At 43.2% G+C, this 19,228-nt stretch overlaps 1 protein-coding gene across 4 annotated transcripts in view; it reads left to right on the top strand.

The window, feature by feature from the left end:
* Lims1 (LIM zinc finger domain containing 1) overlaps positions 1-19,228 on the top strand; it is a 112,295-nt gene that overhangs the window by 65,479 nt on the left and 27,588 nt on the right. For 2 of the 4 annotated variants that reach the window (XM_059243800.1, XM_059243802.1), the window contains exon 2: positions 16,489-16,648. In XM_059243800.1, the coding sequence (XP_059099783.1) occupies positions 16,489-16,648 (160 nt within the window). Of the gene's footprint in view, positions 1-11,559; positions 11,920-16,488; positions 16,649-19,228 lie in introns of those variants that run through there. The other 2 variants (XM_059243801.1, XM_059243799.1) reach the window with 2 other exon arrangements.

The following is a 19,228-nucleotide window of genomic DNA, read 5'->3' as shown; positions in this document are numbered from 1 at the left end:
CCCCTCATGCTACCTAACACATGTTAGATGAGTAATGAGGACAGCTCTTCTTTGTTCATAACATCCAGACTGAGTCACCCTCACTCTGACCACCGGGCAGCTCTGCTGTGCTGCCTAGGCAAGGGGCAAGGCCTGTTTCCTGAATGCTACAGCTGCTAAGGGGGAGGGTCAGCTCTCTTGTCCAGACCAGCTCTTAATAGATATTGGTGTAGCAATAGAATAGAGTGAGCTGCCATGAAATAGTCACTATCCCAAGGGCTTAGGTAAGAGTCTCCAAGGGGAAGCCCATCCTTCACCCCAGCCCACACACACCCTTTTCCTACTTCTATCCTGTAGAACTACCAAAGGAATGGATACTGCTGGTTCCTTGTACCACAGGAGCCCAACACGCTATTGCAAATGCTGGTGGCTGCCATGCCCTGCAGCAGCTGCACACTGGGGAAGCCAAACATGCTGTAGGAGTCTGGTTATCTGTGACTGCTCTTTCTGCAGGCCCAGGGAACCAAACCCTGGAGCATCTCCCCAGTGCCCTCTATTGAGAGGGCTTGTGTGCTGCTTTAGAGACTAAGATGGAGGGAGGCAGGGTTTCATCAGTGTTTCACCACCCAGAAGGACGTGAGATGCCAGGGTTATAGAAGTCCTCTTGAGAAGAGTGAAAGAATTGAACAAAGACCTTCATATGTAACCATGTGACCCGCTTTCAGGGTCCAGAACAAAGGGTATTTGAAGAATCTTAGAGAGGCTATAGCCCCAGCTGGGAACTGGCGGTCAGTATAGTTGCACTATCTGGTCAACATCAGACTCCTGGAGTCTTGTTATGTCCTTTCCACATCATCTTTTATCACATTTATGATAAAAATCTGAGTCATGGCAGCTAAAATATTCCTCACCTTTCTCTGCACATCACAAAATTTAAAGCTCTTGAAGGGAAGGAACCATTTCAATTTCAGCAAAAAAAAAAAAAAAAAAAAAAGTGTTCAGTTTCTCTGTATTCTGGCCAATATATTTAAAAATGTATATACGAATATTCTACATCAAGAAAGTAACCGGAAATGAGAGGTATATGGATTTAACCAGAAGAATCTTTGACCTGAATGAAGTATTTTACTTCTGTCCTTCTGTACTGAAAATCTCATTATTTTCTTTTTTCCTTATCAGTGAAGTAGGCCTCATATTAAGCTTAGTCAAGAATAAAAACTCCCACTGACTTCCCTTCCCAATGTAGCTGGCAGTTGTATGAGAAAGCTCTGCTGAGTCAGAACTAAAATAAGAATGTACCTTCGAGCCTGGCAGTCTGGAGCTGCTGGTCACCATAGCCATATAAAGAGCTAGCTCCTGAATGCACTGAAGGTTTCCCTGGTAACTTGGGCATCTCTCAGGTCAACACAGCTAAAAATACTGTTCCTTCTATATTTGGGGCTTTCTCAAATGTGGTTTTGTATCTCTCTAAAAAGATGTTTAGAGGGTAAGAACATGTTAATGCATCATGATAAGAATTAAATAAGGGAAACACTAGCGGGATATTTTTCAAGAAAAAATATTTGAAAAATCAGAGCAAAGCCTCCTAACCACTGAGGGAAATTTAAAGAATTGTTTAAGTTAATCAAGCACTCCAAATTCAGTGAAAGGACCTTTGTGTGGGGGCCTAAGGAGTTCACTGCAGTGATTGTAGTTAAGGGAGCTGTCTCCTAAGTGTGATGTTGCTAAAGAACTTGAACTATCTGGGTGTCAGCAAGGGCGGTGCCCTGACTGTTGGCCCTCTGCCTCTTAGCAGCATAATTGATGAAATACTGAGAGGGTGCTCCACACTGTGAAGGGCACAGAGACTCAGCGATCCAACTTTGAGGCACTTGGTACAGGACACAGTGTTCAGTCTTCCTGAAGTCAGGCTCATTGAATGGGATGCAGAGTCTCTAGCTGAGGGGAATGATAGTGATTCTTCGACACATTTCCTCTAAACTGTATTATTGTTGGGTGATAGGAAGAGCCAATCCAACTTACAAAATGAAATGTGTAGGCTATTCATCCTGCCCCGGGCTGCCATTTCATGACGTGTCTCAATGTGCTGTCATTGGTGGTTATGACTTTTACTACACATTGGCAGCTTCCCAGTTCTCCTCTCATCTCCTTTTATAGTGGGTTACCTGTACGGTGAGGATGGGTCACTGTAGAGAAGGGGTGGCTGGGGGCTGGTGGCTAGTTAGCTCTGCTAGGGTGTGTGTGTGTGTGTGTGTGTGTGTGTGTGTGTGTGTGTGTGTGTGTGTATAGCAGGGGTCTGCTACTTTCTCTTTACACGGTTTTCAGAATGTTAATGTCAGAGAGGGTCATGGAGAAAGAGAGTGAGCTTCTTTCCAGCTCTCTCCTTCACTCTCCCCAGCTAGGGTATCTTTTACACACATAAATCTTTGGTGGATAGATTTTTGTTGTGTGAGTCATGTTGAGAAACTTTTAGAGTTCACTCAGAGCAAGATGCTTCATGAGAAATGGACCCCAACGTAGGCTTTCAATACTTGTTAAACGACTAAGATTGGGGAGCTGAAGAAGTATTGATTTTCAGTATTTAGGCCGGATTGTGCAGAACATTCCTGCTGTTGTGGAGCTGGCACATGTGGTCCTATGTCACAGACCTTTGGCAGCCTCCTTATGCATCCTGCCTGTGGCCTCTCTCTTCTCCAGACACCAGAGGAAGAGTTTTTGCCTCACCTGCTGGTGCTACATTTACTGTATTTGAATTGATGGTTTTAGGACAAAGTGTGCATCTACTAATTTACTTCCTGAAAAGTTCTAGCCTGTGATTGGACAGCATTACACTCACTTCCTTATGAATAGTTCTTTAAATATCATAAGGTCTGTATGTGGTACTATGTAACTATCTCTGACATCCAAGATAGCTCCTTTTTTATATATGTTTTATTTCCATGGTCAATTCTTAGTAATAATTATATGTAAATAGCCTTATACCAGGCATCCTGGGATTGGAGTTAGTGGTGCAAGGTGGTAGCTGGTACTTTAATCCAAATATTTCATGTTTTTAAATGATTTTTTTAACTTTATCTCTGGATATAGTTAAGATACAGTAAGGTTGACATGAGGTATTGGCTCCTGCCTTTAATCCCAGCACTCGGGAGGCAGAGCCAGGCGGATCTCCGTGAGTTCGAGGCCAGCCTGGTCTCCAAAGTGAGTTCCAGGAAAGGCGCAAAGCTACACAGAGAAACCCTGTCTCAAAAAACCAAAAAAAAAAAAAAAAAAAAAAAACAACCACCGCCCCAATATAGTAAACTTAAAGTGCTTTTACCTCTTTTGAGTAATCCCAATAAACAACACTAGTACAGACACATAAAAACATGCATTGTTATTCTATTTAAGCTAATTTAAGAAAATATGTGTTAACTACTTTTTTACTCTTGTCCATGGTCATGAATTTTGTTTGCCTTATACAATTAGGAAGCAGTATTATCAGACAAGACAAAATGGCATATTAACCAAAAATTCATCTTTTTTACATTTACCTTTATCTGCTTCCTTATTGCCTTGAAAGAAAACATATTACATTTGCCCTACAACCTGGAAATGGGAAAGAATTTCCATATCCATTGTCTCACTTACAAGTCATAGTTCTTTGTTTTTAGTAGTCCGAGGAAAATCAGATGAAATTTTCCACTTAAGTGAAATAGAGAATTACAGGGAAAGTAGTTCATTTTGCCAAATGGTAATTTATAGTTGAATTACAGTGGCCACATTAGTGATTTTAGTACCCCAGTATGACACAGAAATCTTTGGTAGCAGTTGAAGAAGCTTTATTCTAGTGGTACATGTTGCTAAGTTCTTGGTTTAGTGATGGATTTTATAAATCTTTTGTGGAATAAATAAAGCATCTTTTAGCTCTCCCATTCTACAGTCACAGTGGGGTGGGGGATTGATTCCAGAATACTTCTCTGCACCTCCACCTCTACCATCCTAGCCAGGGGATAACAAACTCTGTGGTTGCTCAGGCCCCTTATAGAGTGACCTGATACTTGCACAGCACTTGTACAAGTCTTCAATTTTAAATCATCTCTATACTGTGCTACCTAACACAACGTAAATGCTGTACATATCACTGATACGCTTTATTTTATGGATGGATGGAAGAATAATGACATGTAAAAGCTATATTTTTGCTACAAATCCAATTTCTTTTGTGTATGTGCAGGTGTTTTTGCTTGTTCATGGTGGGGTGGTACACATGTGTGCCCAAGTGTGTGGAGGCCAATGGCCAGCTCTGATGTCATTCCTCAGAAGTCATTGTCCTTGGTTTTATATTTATTTTATTCATGTTCTTTGCCTGTGTGTACACATGTGAGCACATGGGTATGTAAGTGTTTGTGGCTGAACATGGATGTGGAGGCCCCAGGTTGACATTGGGCATCATCCTCTATCCTCTTTGAGCCAGGATATGGCTCTTAAATGTGGCTAGTCTCACTGGCCAGCTTGAACTGGGGATCCCCTGTCTCTGCATTCTGCAGCTGGAATTACAGACAGGCTGACACAACCACTCATCATTTATGTGGGTTTGGGGATCTGAACTCCTGTCTTCAGATTCAGTGTTTGCCTAGCAAGTGCTTTAACCATGAGCCATATTCCAAGCCCCCACCTTGACTTTTTGAGACAGGTTGTTGTGTGAACTTTCTCCAGGAGACAAGCAAACATCTGTTTACCCCAGATAGGACACAATGATAGACCAAAGAAATGATTCCATTTAAATGCTAGCTTAGTAAAATAATGACTTTAATTAGAGTTACTTAAAAGAGTATAGTTGAAGGGTTACTTGCAGAAGCATGAGCAATTTATGGACAACTACACCATTGAAGAAAAAAAATCTCTTTTTTAATACAGCAGTTTATCGTCAATTTTTTGGGGGGCAGGAGAGGTGGTTCATGAGGCCCTCCTCCTAACAATCCTGTTTAGAAACTTTTACTTTCTGTCTCTGTCTCTCATCTGTCTCTGTGTCTGTCTGTCTCTGTGCGTGCGTGCATGTGTGCATGTGTGTGTGTTGAGACATGGTCTCTCATAACCCTGGCTGTCCTGGAACTCACTATATGTAGACCGGGCTGGCTTTGAGATCTGCCTGCCTCTATGCTAGGATTAAAGGTGTGCACCACCATGCCTGACCTGCTTATAAATCTTATGGGAGAAGGGCGAGACTTCATGAGCCTCTTTCCCTTCTATGGCAGAAAGTTAATGGGCTCAGTTGTCTTCTGCAGGTCTTTTTGAAGTACTCACACCTGCTGCCAGTGCAAGAGACTAGTCAAGTCATGTCAGGCTCAGAGGACAGCGTTCCATACACAGGATCTCTCACTGCAGCATGGAGCTCACCAGTTAGTCTGAGTTGGTGGCCTAAAGCATGAGGTTGAGGCTAGCCTGAGCTACATAGTGCCTAGCAGGCCAGCCTAGGCTTTATAGAAAGGCCTTGCCTTAATGAGGCCCTAGATTCAATCCCCAGCAGTGCTCCCACCCCCAAAAGCTGCTTTGGCAACTCTGCTCAAGAATAAGTCCAGATTTTAAGTATCTAAGCTCCTGGGAACAGCTGTAATGCTTTGCCTGACATCTCTAAGTAGGTTGTTTGTATCTTTGAAGTTAGCAGACTGGTGGAATCAGAAGCTCTGCAGCTGTCTTCATGTTGTACTAGAGTGCACTAGTGCATAGTTTAGTCTCAACAAGACATTAGGCATGCCCAGGGTCTTAGCTAAGTTTCTGTTGCTGTGCTTAAACACCATGACCAAAGCAATTTGGGGAGGAAAGAGTTTATTTCAGCTTCACTGTGAGGGCAGGAAGTCAAGGCAGGAACCTGGAGGCAGGAAATGAAGCGGAGGCTGTGGGAAAATGGTGCTTACTGGCTTGCTCTCCGTGGCTTGCTCAGCCTGCTTTTTTATACCACTCAAGACCACCTGCCCAGAGCTGGTACCACGCACCCTGTTTGGGCCCTTCTACATGCCTTATGAATCAAGAAAATGCTCCTTCAGGCCATCTGGTAGAGGCATTTTTTCAGTTGAAGTTCCTCTTCCCATTTGACTCCAGCTTTTGTCTAGGTGACAAAAAAACTAACCAGGACTCCAGCCAGGCCCCAAACTCCATCCTCTAGTAAGTGATGAAGTTTGGCATCCAGCAAATGGTCTTGAGTTCATGGAATAGAAATCTCTATTTTTAGTGTCTTAAAGGAAAATTTGTGTTTAGACCTGACCTAGAGGATATTCCAAATGTGCATACCAGCTTTGGTGAATGGCTAGCTTAATTAGATTATTAAATAACTTGGGAGAAACCCTTAAGGATCTCAAACAACCCTAGTTCTTCAACAAAAGTCACCTAAGGGATGCTGTGTTCACTAAAGGGGAGCTTTTGGTATTTGTGAGAAAACAGCCTCCCACTCTAATGACTTGATGCTGCTGGGATGGCGGTGGCAGCTTCACTGGGGACGTTTAGGATAAAGTTTCTGAGGGTTAGGATCACAATCTAAAATGACTGTCTGTAATTCTGAGAGTAAGTGCCGGGAAAGTTAACAACAGCAAACAAGAGACATAGGTATAAACTTGAGCAGTAACATTTGTTTGGCCTCAAGTTGCTCTGTTGACAGCCTTCTTTTTGCTCTGCTCAGCGCTGGCTAAAATGAGAAGGGACCTCTGCGTAACCATGTGGGGAGAACACTGCCACCCAGCCTTTCACTGGCCTCATGGTTACTGATCCTTATTCAGATCAATGAGCATCGACCTCGGAGCCTTCACTCTCTGCTTACTTACAACAAAACGATTTAGATATATTGACGTCCTGTTTCCCTGCCTGCATTGTATACTCAGAGAAGCAGAGGTTATGACTTGTATTCACTTCTTTATTCATTCAACAGATGTACTTATTAGGATGCAGCATGAGCACATAGGAAGAGTTTTGTGTGTTGTGGTGATGTGAACAGTAAAAGATTATGAGCAATTAGTTTAATGAGTGTACAGTTGTTGCCGGAATAGCTGCTAAAGGAGGGGTAAGTAACCCTTTGTGCTGTTACTCACTCCTAGAATCCCAGAACCTGTTCGCTGTCACCTTTGCAGTAGAGGACAGCACATCCTGAGCCTCCTTTGCATCCTCCCTCTGCGGCTCTCTTATTACAGTGTAAGAAGATACATAAGGTACAAAGAATTTCCTTGGAGCAATGTGTGGAGGCTCTTAGGATCCCAACACTAAGAAGGCTGAGAGGACTACTCTTGACTTCTAGGCCAGCCTGGACTGCCGAGTGAGACCCTGTCTCAAAAACCAAGACCAACAAGCAAACATTGCGTGGTACCTTTAATTCTTTAATCCCTGCAGAGGCAGGAGGGTATCTGAGTTGAGGCCTTTCCCATTTACATAGTGAAACCCTGTCTCAACAACAAACAAAAATCTCACAAAGAATTTCTTTGCCTTGTATTTATGCTGAGAATCAACTGGTTGGGTCTTAGTGCCTAATAAGAGGTCAATGTGATTGATACACATGTGTGCTGAGATGATCTAGCCCTTTCTTCTTCAGAACCTTTGCCTCCTTTCTCTCTGGATCACATTAAGATATTTTTGAGTGCTGAGAGTGGAGTGGTAGTGCACACCTTTAATCCCATCACTTGGGAGGCAGAAGCAAGCCTGGTCTATGGAGTGAGTTCCAGAACAGCCAGGGCTACATAGAGAAACCCTGGGGGGGGGGGGGGACGACACGACCAGATAAGGTGATCTGAAAAATATAAACCAAGAGGCACAGCCATAAATTTTCCTCACAGCATGTAAATCTTGTGCTGATTGATTAAAACCATATAAGACCACTGCTCAGAAAAGCAGCTATATTAAAGTAACTTCTACTTAAGAAATGGCTCAGCAGATAGAGGCACCTGCAGCTGAGCCTGAGGACCAGAGTTTAATCCCAGAGTCCATATGGTGGTAGGAAAAAACTGACTCCTATCTAAGTTGTTTTCTGATCTCCACACATGAGCAGATAAGAAAGAGGTTTGGATTACCTGTTTGTAGCAATGTGATTTAATGCATAGCAAAGCCTAAAGATTCTACACACACAAACACACACCAAAAAAAACACTTTTTCTTTTTCTTTTTTTTTTTTTTTTTTCTTTTTGTTTTTTCAAGACAGGGTTTCTCTGTGTAGCTTTGGGGCCTTTTCTGGATCTCACTGTGCAGCACAGGCTGGCCTCAAGCTCACAGAGATCCGCCTGCCTCTGCCTCCCGAGTGTTAAGATTAAAGACGTGTGCCACCACTGCCCAGCCCAAAAAAAACACTTTTAATATTGATAGACAAATTAGTAAAATTGAAAAATACAAAAAATCCACATACAAAAATCAATGCCTTTAAAGGTATTTATTTATTTACTCGTGTGTGTGTGTGTGTGTGTGTGTGTGTGTGTGTGTGTGAATGCCATGCTACACCACACTGATGTGAGTAATTACTATGTCAGTAAAAGTCAGTGTGTATGCATGATGTTTTAGCACATGCCTATAATCCCAGCATTCTTGAACTGAGGCAGAAGAACAAATTTGAGGCAAGCCTAGTTTAGCATATGAGACCTTGTCAAAAACAAACAAACAGAAAAAAAAAACCTAACAAAAGAATGTTCTCTTTAAACTGGGCATAGTTGTACATACCTATAATCTCAGCTTTTAGGATGTAGAAGCAGCCGGGTGGTGGTGGCACATGCCTTTAATCCCAGCACTCAGGAGGCAGAGCCAGGTGGATCTCTGTGAGTTCGAGGCCAGCCTGGACTACCAAGTGAGTTCCAGGAAAGGTGCAAAGCTACACAGAGAAACCCTGTCTCAAAAAACCAAAAAAAAAAAAAAAAAGAAAGAAAAGTTGGATGTAGAAGCAGAAAGATTGGGAGTCAAGGCCAGCCTCCATTGACTATCTCACATGCCTAGAGGCTAATTCTATAGCATCCAGTTTTTGCAAAGAGATGTTTTGCTGCACGGTTTGCTAGCTCGGAGGCCCTGAGCTATGTGTCAGCTCTGCCTCCCTCCAGGTTGGTGGTAGGAGAATTTACAGGAGGGAATGAGAGGTTGTTTATTGGCTAGATTGTGAGAAGGGGGCATTTTAGGTCCTTGTACAGCCCGTGTGGTCATGATATCTCTCTACAGATCACAAGTTCTCTTAGGGTACGTAGGAATAACTGAGTGGAGGACCTTTGTTTGTTGTTTGTTTTTCAGTGGAAGAGGTTGAACCCTTGTTCATTCATGGTAGGCAAGTGACCTACCACTGAGCTACACCCCCAGCCCTGTCAAATAAAAGGTTGGTCTTTGTTTTGTTTAGATAGACTCTTCCGTGCAGGCTGCCCTTCATCTCTGGGTAGCCCCATGTTGGCTTTAAATCCTTCTGCCTCAGCCTCCCGGGTGCTAGTATTACTGGCATGTACCACCACTCCTAGTAGTTATTTCAAGTTAAAGTGTAATTGGAATACAGCTCAACAGTTCTCTTTCCGTGGGTGAATGGTTTGACCATACATACTTTAATACTGCTGGATATTATGCAGCAACACAAGAGCAAACTGCATATGTGTTTGCAGCCTGGACAGATCTCAGTGGCATAATACTGACTTAAACAAAGCCAGCCTTCAGCCATGACATGTGACAGAGTTCCACAAATGACGGTTTACCCGGGTAAAAAACAAATAAGGCACGTAGGGCAGTAAAGAGATTCCTATGGGCGGAAAGCACTGTCCTGCTTGATTGGTGGCCACAGTAGCTACATACTCAGTGGCACTAGAACAGCTATGTTACTGTCAAGCTCTCAGCGAGAAACCTGATGGAGTGGCATATGCTCGTCAGCCTGAAATTGATTGATTCTGTCCTTCCTCTGTTTTACTTTGCCCTTGTTAAAAAAAAGAAAAAAAGAAAAAAAAAAAAAAAGAAAGAAAGAAACCAACAATGAGGGCATAGAGATAAATAGAAAGAATGGCATTTACACCATAAAGCTGTTTCTTTACTATGTAAAACTAGTGAGTCCCCTGGTCTATCATCCCGAAGCTTTGGGTCTCAGTAGGTCTAAGGCCGCAGTCTTTGAGTTCCTCATCATTCTGATAGCCTTAGGTTCAAAGTAGAGAAATGTGGTCTCATTTCCTGCTTCTCGTCCCATCCTGTACCCGCCACATACCGATTGAGAGTTCACCTGTTTTATTTCCCAGTAATTCTGTTGAGCCATTTTCTCTCATAGAAGTGATAGCATAGTCCCTAGGTTTAAGTCTTGACCCCGCCACTTACTTATTCAGTCTCTTTGTGGCCTTGGTTTTTTTACTTGTGACTAACATTTCACAGAGGATGTGGTGTGACCGAAGACACTTGCTAACTCTTCTGTATCATCATTCACTGTTACTCAGGTCTCACGTGTATGTTGCTTGTGTGTTGGCCTCATGACTCTCCTGTTACAAGTATGACCTGAGGTGCCCAGCACTATGCCTGCTCACAAGTTCCTTGGGATCCCTGCTTTGGGTAGGATGGCTTCCTGGAACAAAGAGTGGAACCACAGAAAACCCCTAAACCCTGGCCTAGAGCTGTGGCTGTCCTCCTCAAGCCAGCCCAGGCCTAGAAGTACTGAGCTCATCTGTGAACTGCTGGAGCATGTGAAGTTGCCAGTCCTGCAGACCCAAAGCTCCAGGATCTCCATGACACAGGGCAACAACAGATATCTAAGAGAAGTCCCAGTGAGGACCCAGTATTGAGGCTGCAGCAGAAGCCAGAGGCCTCGAACCTGAAATGACTCATTGCAGTGAACACTTACAAGTAAAGATGTATGGACTCACTAGGCCACACTACCACTTCCACGATGAGATTTTTTTTGGGGGGGGGGGCCCAAAAATTGTTTGTTTTTACTTTTAAATTTTGTTTTGTGGGGGGGAGTTGCAAGGACAGAGGGCGGAAGCAAGGGGGCAGGGAGATAAATGGGATTGGGATGCATGACGTGAAATCCACAAAGAATCAATGAAAAGTTAAAAACAGAAAGAAACCTAAACCCTTGTGTGGCTTCATACTTTGCTGTTGTTATTATCACAACAAACACAATTACGACAGTCATTTGAACTAAATATAGCAGGAACACCATGAAGAATCTTTGACTCCTGTTACAGGGTTAGCTGGAATGAAATAGAAGAGTTACAATTGAACTCTAGCTCTTTCTAATTTACACTGCACCCATTCATTGAAGCCCCTACCAAGTAGTTTCTTTTTTTGGTTTTTTTGAGACGGGGTTTCTCTGTAGCTTTGGTGCCTGTTCTAGAGCCCGCTCTGTAGACCAGGCTGGCCTCGAACTCACAAAGATCCGCCTGGCTCTGCCTCCCGAGTGCTGGGATTAAAGGCATGTGCCACTACTGCCTGGCCACTAAGTTGTTTTTATATGAAGAGCAAAGATAATAGAAGACTACATAGAGCTTCATTTCAGGAACTCACAGATCCTCAGCTGGAGCTTATCAAGCTTTCCAAAAGATTCTTTGCACACCCAAATGGAGAACTGCTCAGAAACAGAGTGTCACTGCCACGTGAAATTGTTTTTGAAAGCTTCTAGAAAGTTGTAATAGATTCAGACTGCTATGCTGCCGAGCTCTTAACATGAAAGTCAGTAGCGACCCTGGCAGCTGGGTGACGCATGTGGGAACAGTGGGAGTGACCCTGGCTGGGAAACAGGAGGCCTGGATATTGTTTCTCTTCTCTGTATCCTGCTCGGAATCACAGGACTCTGAACTCGCAAGCCTGTACAATGGCCTTCCCCGGCCGATCACGCCCGTGCACCATCCCAGAGAATGAAGAAATCCCCCCGACAGTCCTTAACAGTGTCCCCGAGGCTAATGGGAATGAAGACGAGAGGGCTGTATCCAAGCTGCAGCGAAGGCACAGTGATGTCAAAGTCTACAAGGAATTTTGTGACTTTTATGCGAAATTGTGAGTCTCTCCCCTCCCGGAATGCCGGCTTTCAAATCTCCAGCTCTTCATCTCTGCATTCCCTAGCCATTTGATCCAGCTAATGTGTTTTAATTTAGCATGGCTTTTCCAGGGTGTACTGAGAGCTTGGGGTGGTTCACAGATTGCCTTGTCGTATAAACTTCTACCAGAGGACATAACAGATGTCAAAAAAAATGCCACCTTCCTGGGAAAAATAGAAAGCTCTCATCTTTCTAATAATGGTACATTTTCATGAGAGAAGTTGGCACTTTGTGTGATCAGGATCTATAACAAGAAAAAATATACTCTGAAAGTTCTCAAAGATGAAACTAAAACTTTAATTGATAAACACTTTGCTGAGGAATTATTCCATAACCAATATTTGAGGTGGCTAGTAAACTCTCAAGATATGTAATAACAGAATTTTGCACATTGTTGTATTTTAAGAGCAGAATATTTGTTTTACATGTAGTGATAAATAAGATGTGAGAAATTGGAAGGCTTGATTGTGGTTTCCTGAGCAGCCGGCCTGTAGAGGTAGGTCCATAACATCAGTCCTGGCTGGCGAGTCAGGACTCTATCCTAAAGGCTGGGTTTTTATAGAAGCACATTCTCCCTACTCCCATATTTTCTTTGTCATCAACACTTTTTAGTGAAAAACATTTTCTGGAAAATTAAGCAATTAGGTATAACCAGTCTAATGACTTGTCTCTTAAAAATAATTTCTGTCATATGTTGTATTAAATATTGTCAGATATTAAAAAAATATGAATAGTACTGGAGAGTCAGGCGAGAGAGGAACTGAGCATGCAATCCCAACACTTGGAAGGTGTTGAGGGTCAGGAATTTGAGACCAGCCTGGGCTACATAAGACCCTGTCTCAAAAAAAAAAAATCAGCCAGCCAACAAACAAGAAGATAGAGGAAAGGGAAACATGAAGTTAGTCGGGAGACAAGTGATTGCTGTTTCCTGTTCCTCCTTTGTTACTAAAAGAATTCGTGTGTGTGTGTGTGTGTGTGTGTGTGTGTGTGTGTGTGTGTTACAATATATATATTACATTAATCTCTCAGCCCATTTTGCCAATTCTACTGGAATGTTCAAACATAAATAAAGTCTGTAACAGAGTGAATATGAAAAAGTCAGTGGTAATAGCATTTTTTATCCAAGGACTTTTTTTTTGGTTTTGGTTTTGAGACAGGGTTTCTCTGTGTAGCTTTGGAACCTTTTTCTGGAACTCACTCTGTAGCCTAGGCTGGCCTCAAACTCACAGAGATCCAACTGCCTCTGCCTCCCGAGTGCTGGGATTAAAGGTGCAACCAAGGACTTCTTTATACTGTCTCAGCACCACCAAAAAAAGGAGCTTGGTGGTGGCACAGGCCCTTAATCCCAGCACTTGGGAGACAGAGGCAGGTGGATTTCTGTGAGTTCAAGGCCAGCCTCATCTACAGAGCAAGTTTCAGGACAGCCAGAGATACATAGAGAAACCCTGTCTTGAAAAAACAAAAAAGCAAAAAGGATTGAAATCTAGAACTTGTTGTATGAGAACTTGTATTTATTATAAGTTCAGTGAAAAGTAACTCTACATGTTAATAATATAGAGGAAAGAATGCCATTGCCTTACCTTTTTGCACATTTTGTTAATGTTTTTCTTGATGCAAGCTCCTTCCTTACAATCTGCTTCTGCACAGAGATGTGGCTGAGAAAAGGTACTTCCAGAGAACCAGTCACCCCATACCTTGAGAACCACTGAGTTAAGTGGTAGTGGATCAGGACATTTCAGAATGCTCTCCAGCTCCTGGGGAGGTCCATTAAAATTACTGAGGTTTAGCCTGGTGGCGGTGGCACAGTCTTTAATCACAGACAGATCTCTGTGAGTTTGAGGCCAGCCTGGACTACAGAGAGAGAGTTCCAGGACAGCCAAGGCAGTTACACAGAGAAACCCTGTCTAGAGAAACAAACAAACAAACAAAACCCAAAAAATAAAAAAGATTACTGAGCTTTGGGGTATCCTTGAGAGGATTTAGAATGATAATGATAATGGTGCACAGATCTCTCCAGAACTTCATTAAAACTGTCACCATTGATCTGGGTAGAAGGAACTATATGGATCTTCTCATGTCACATTAATTCTGAGATGACAAAGTGGAAGTCTTGTTTACACACATGAAGAGGTCGAAGATAACTTGCTGGGGTCAGTTTTGTTCTTGTACTATGTGAGTTTCAGGGCTCAAACTCAAGTCTCTGGCTGGCAATGAGCACTCTTAATTGCTGGGCCAGCCATCTCACTGGCCCCAGTTTTTCTTTTTCTTTCTTTCTTTCTTTCTTTCTTTCTTTCTTTCTTTCTTTCTTTCTTTCTTTCTTTTTTCTTTCTTTTTTTTGTGACATTCCTATTTTATATTTAGCTTACTCATTAAATCTGAGTTTTGATTGGTCTGAAATGGTGAATGTAGAAATTCAAAACAGTTTCTTATGGCACGTTAGAACATAGAATTGCCTTGAAACATTTGAGGGGAGAAGGTAAATGTAGAGTTGTCCTCCGTTGGGGTGGAGTGGAGAATAACTATTGCCGCTTTTGCTATGGAAACAGCCAAACTTGGAAAGAGGTAGGAGCAAGGCAGCTGGTTGAAGTAGCTGTGGAGTTAGAGGCTCTCCACACCCACACCCACACCCACACCCACACCGTCTGTCTCCTGGCATTGGTGGTGGGAGACAAATACCTGAAAGGTCAGAAGTGGACAGGCTTGTTTATGGTAGAGGCCTCTGAAAACAAAAAACAAGCCAAAACAAACAAAAAAGCAACCTGTAAAATCAGCATAGGGAACCTTCTCCATTTCTAGAACTTTCAGAAACAAAATACTATTTATGTGAAATTCTCACCTAATTCTTTGCCTCAACCATGCTGCCTTTCTTCTGAAGCACCAGTGGTTAGAGAAAACTGAGAATATTCATTGACTACATCCTGTGTCAGAGTCACTCAATGTTAGCTACTGACTGGCTTTATTTTCTTGACCTGCAAAATATGATTGCATCCCTACCATGAAGTCTTCAGAGTTTGCAATAGGGTTCTGATCTCTGATGGATAAGATTCCTGTAAGCAGGGAACACGGGTTCTACTCCTGTGTCACTCATTAACTAAGAAGCTAGTTCAGGCCGGGCGGCAGTGGTGCACACCTTTTTACCCAGCACTCGGGAGGCAGAGGCAGGCGGATCTCTGTGAGTTCGAGGCCAGCCTGGTCTACAGAGCAAGATCCAGGACAGGTACCAAAACGACATGGAGAAACCCTGTCTCGGGGAAAAAAAAAAAAAAGAAGCTAGTTCTGAACCTATTTCTCTATCTGGAAAATGATCTTTATTACATAGAATTCTGTGATTTTTAAGATCTATTTTATACTGTTAGTACTCGGTGTTTGTCTTATGTACTGTTTGATAGAACTGAGGCATCTTGTCTAGTTTTCAGAGGTTTTAAGCAGTTGTTTTCAATAGAATCCAATCAAAGGTATAATCTGAATTTAGGTTATGGGATGATGTTCAGTTACATGACGTTTAGATTTTGTTCTTAAAAAGGAAAGAAATTGGCTTTAAAATGTTATCTCACAGAGGGAAGGAACTCATGAGCCCCTCCTCGCCCCCAGCTAAGAAGCCATTGGCCTAGTGAGGGAGAAGCAGTTTTCTTTGGCAGTGTGGCCCACTGTAGGTTGTCTGTCTCCAGTGGTTGGAGCCCTATCTGTGCACATACGGTAGCACTAATTGGACTCAGTGTGTTATGAGGGGAGGAGGAGACATGAAGTTGGGAGGGCGATGTGGAATGGAGCGCCCTAGAGGAACTGGAGGCAAGGAGGTGTATTCATAGCAAAGAACAATTTTTTTAAAAGATGTTATCTCATGGATATTTTAGTTGAAGTTACTTATCCAGCTATAAGCCTGAGTTCCTTGAGGGAAACATTTATTCATTGATTATTTATTTGAGACAGAGTCTCACTGTGGCTATATGGCCTAGGCTGTTCTTGAACTTCTGGGTTCAAGCAACCTTCCTTCCTCTACCTCCTTAAAGGCTGGAACTACAGGTGTATCCCACTGCACCAGCTGAGGGAACTCTTGGCTTTGGTCTGTGTTCTTAGTATCTAACACTGCTTACAAGAATGCTAAAAATGTTAAAGTCAAACAAAAGCAAAGCAGAAACCCAACTGTAGAAACCCGAGTGCCTAGTTAATGAGCCTGAGTCGTTTTAAGTTAGAGTATTTGTGAAACCTGGTTTTATGGATAAAATATGAGTTTTATGTCCAGATAGAATTTGCTCCTTGTTTCTTGATGCCATCAGCTTTTTTTTTTTTTTTTTTTTTTTTTTTTTTTTTTTTGATTTTTTGAGACAGGGTTTCTCTGTGTAGCTTTGTGCCTTTTCCTGGAACTCACTTGGTAGCCCAGGCTGGCCTCGAACTCACAGAGATCCGCCTGGCTCTGCCTCCCAAGTGCTGGGATTAAAGGCGTGAGCCACCACCGCCCAGCGATGCCATCAGCTTCTAAGCCTAATTACCAGTTAACAATCTGCATCTTGTCCTTTGTGTGTTTTAGCAACATGGCCAATGCCTTGGCCAGCGCCACCTGTGAGCGCTGCAAGGGAGGCTTTGCACCTGCCGAGAAGATCGTGAACAGTAATGGCGAGCTGTACCATGAACAGTGCTTCGTGTGTGCTCAGTGCTTCCAGCAATTCCCAGAAGGACTCTTCTATGAGGTGGGTCAGCTGAGCTGTCCTTTACTTTCATATGCATTACCAAAGATTAGTACGTGGGAGGTCCATGATGAAATGCATATGGAACATGTAGGTCACAACCTAAATAGGATGCCTGTGCATAGCTACCTACATTCATATCCATTGGTTCATCTTATTCCAGAATCTACAGTATCTTGTGACTGCCTATCACACTAAGTACTTCTACTCCAAGTACAGAATCCTTTCACAAGGCCTGCAGCAGAAGCATCTCTGGCCTCCCCCCAGTGCTTGCTCCTACATGGAATCTTCCTACCCCATCCCTGTGTCTTCCTTTATCAGGATACCATTGGATGTCCTCCTGAAGGGGAACCTGTGTCACCTCCATCCTGATTTCCAAACCACACTCTGAAGATTTCCATGCATGTGTTTTCTAAAGAGTGTCTTGAACATTGCAGGAACCACACTGGGTTTAGCCCTTCTGTGTGTCTTGATTCTTTCTAAACACTTGTTTTTCTTGGTATCATCAAATGGTCTGTGCGTCCCCCATTATTGGACCCTTTTATCGCAGTAGACCTGTACTGTGGGGTGACCTGGGAGGCCCACCTCCCACCTCCTGAGTGAAGAAGAGAGTGATGACTTGAGCAGTTCGTTTTGCTGCCACACCACTCAACGTATCTGCAAGTATGTGTATTTCTATATGACAGTATATATGTATAGAATTAGGATACAGCTAAAATATCTGTTCTTTGATTTCTTTTTAATGATTATTTTATTATTTATGTGTATGTGTGTTTGGCCTGAATATATGTCTGTGCACCATATGCATACCCGGTGCCCTTGGAAGCCAGAAGAGGTTGTGAGATCCATTGGACCTGGATTTAAAGAGGGTTGTATGCTGCTAATTGGTTATAGGAACTGAACCCAGGTCATCTGGAAGAGCAGCCAGTGCTCTTTGAACTGCTGAGCCATCTCTCCAGCCCCTTTGATTTTTTTTCCCCCCTTTTCTCCTACCAGACTTAGATTTTCCTGTCTCCATGCTTGAGGAAGAAAAGGTAGTTTGTAATGGTCATTACTTATCTGATTATTACCACTGAGACGTTTTCCCACTCCTCTGGAAAATGAAATTCCCGGGCCACCTTGGAAAACATCATTTGTCCCTCATATATGCTTAAAAAACCAAACGTTCATTTGTAAATTGTCTGTATTAATGTAACTCGAGGAAATAGCATTGAATATATAGTCACAGAATGAAATTTATTCTGTGGTACACATACTATACTTGAGTTCACACATCTCAGGGAAAAAAACAAGCAAACAAACAAACAAACAAAACCTTAGTAGTGGGGAGGTACTCTTTTCTCTTTTATTCCTCTGGGAATCAGGAACGATGGCCCTGGGACTGTGAAGTGACATTCATGGAAGAAGAGGAGCAGGAGAGGTCAGAGTCCAGCTGCAGGAGCAGAGAAGAAGATGGAGGGAGTTCCCAGGACATAGAGATGGTGGTGGTGGGCTGCTCTCCTGAGTCTGAATGGCTGTGACTGGTACAGAGAAGTACAAGTTAGGTCCCTAGGTGCTGTGACAGCATGGGAGGAAGGTTGTGGCTGGAACTGCTGTCACCAACTTAGAAAACTCTTCTCAGAAGTTGACAAAAGGCTCTGAAATCGCAAATTCAGCCACATAATACTGTTTTGATTTTAAGATCTTTATGGTGAATTAGGGAAGGCATAAGATAAATATGAAGTTTTTATTACTCACACCTAGAAGTCAATACACATAGGTTAGGAAAGTATAGACAGGGGTAGAGAAACAGGATCCATGAGCCAAAGCTTTACTGGATATCAGCATCCAAATAGGTCTCCTGTGAAGAGTTTTTCACTAGTAGATTTAAAGCAAGTAGGCACAAGTTTCAGGTGGCTGTGCTGTGACATCTGTGTCTGTACAGTCCATGCTGGGTATGGCAGTCAGCCCAGCCACTCAGGAGGAGGTTGTCAGGGAACAGTGATGTATGACAGACGTCACACTGAGGAGCTGGGAGGCACATAACTGGAGGCAGTTAGGGTGACTGAACCCTACCTATGGTATGAGGAAGTATAACTTCTGTTCACAGTGGATGCCAAAGCAGCAGGTCACCACAGACACTCATGACGGAGTCCCACAGCATACACAGAGGTCAGCAGATCACTATAGACACTCGTGACGGAGTCCCACAGCATACACAGAGGTCAGCAGGTCACCATAGACACTTGTGACGGAGTCCCACAGCATACACAGAGGTCAGCAGGTCACCATAGACACTTGTGACGGAGTCCCACAGCATACACAGAGGTCAGCAGGTCACCATAGACACTTGTGACGGAGTCCCACAGCATACACAGAGGTCAGCAGGTCACCATAGACACTTGTGACGGAGTCCCACAGCATACACAGAGGTCAGCAGGTCACCATAGACACTTGTGACGGAGTCCCACAGTGTACACAGAGGTCAGCATGTCACCATAGACACTTGTGACAGAGTCCCACAGCATACACAGAGGTCCCAGAAATGCGGGGATGGCTTGTTCAGTCAGTAAAGTGCTTGCCATGCCTGTAGTAGCACAGCTA

This window comes from Peromyscus eremicus, chromosome 16_21 (genome assembly GCF_949786415.1).
Source record: "Peromyscus eremicus chromosome 16_21, PerEre_H2_v1, whole genome shotgun sequence".
In the NCBI taxonomy this organism is placed as follows: Eukaryota; Metazoa; Chordata; class Mammalia; order Rodentia; family Cricetidae; genus Peromyscus; species Peromyscus eremicus.
This window is presented reverse-complemented; position numbering and strand designations above follow the sequence as displayed.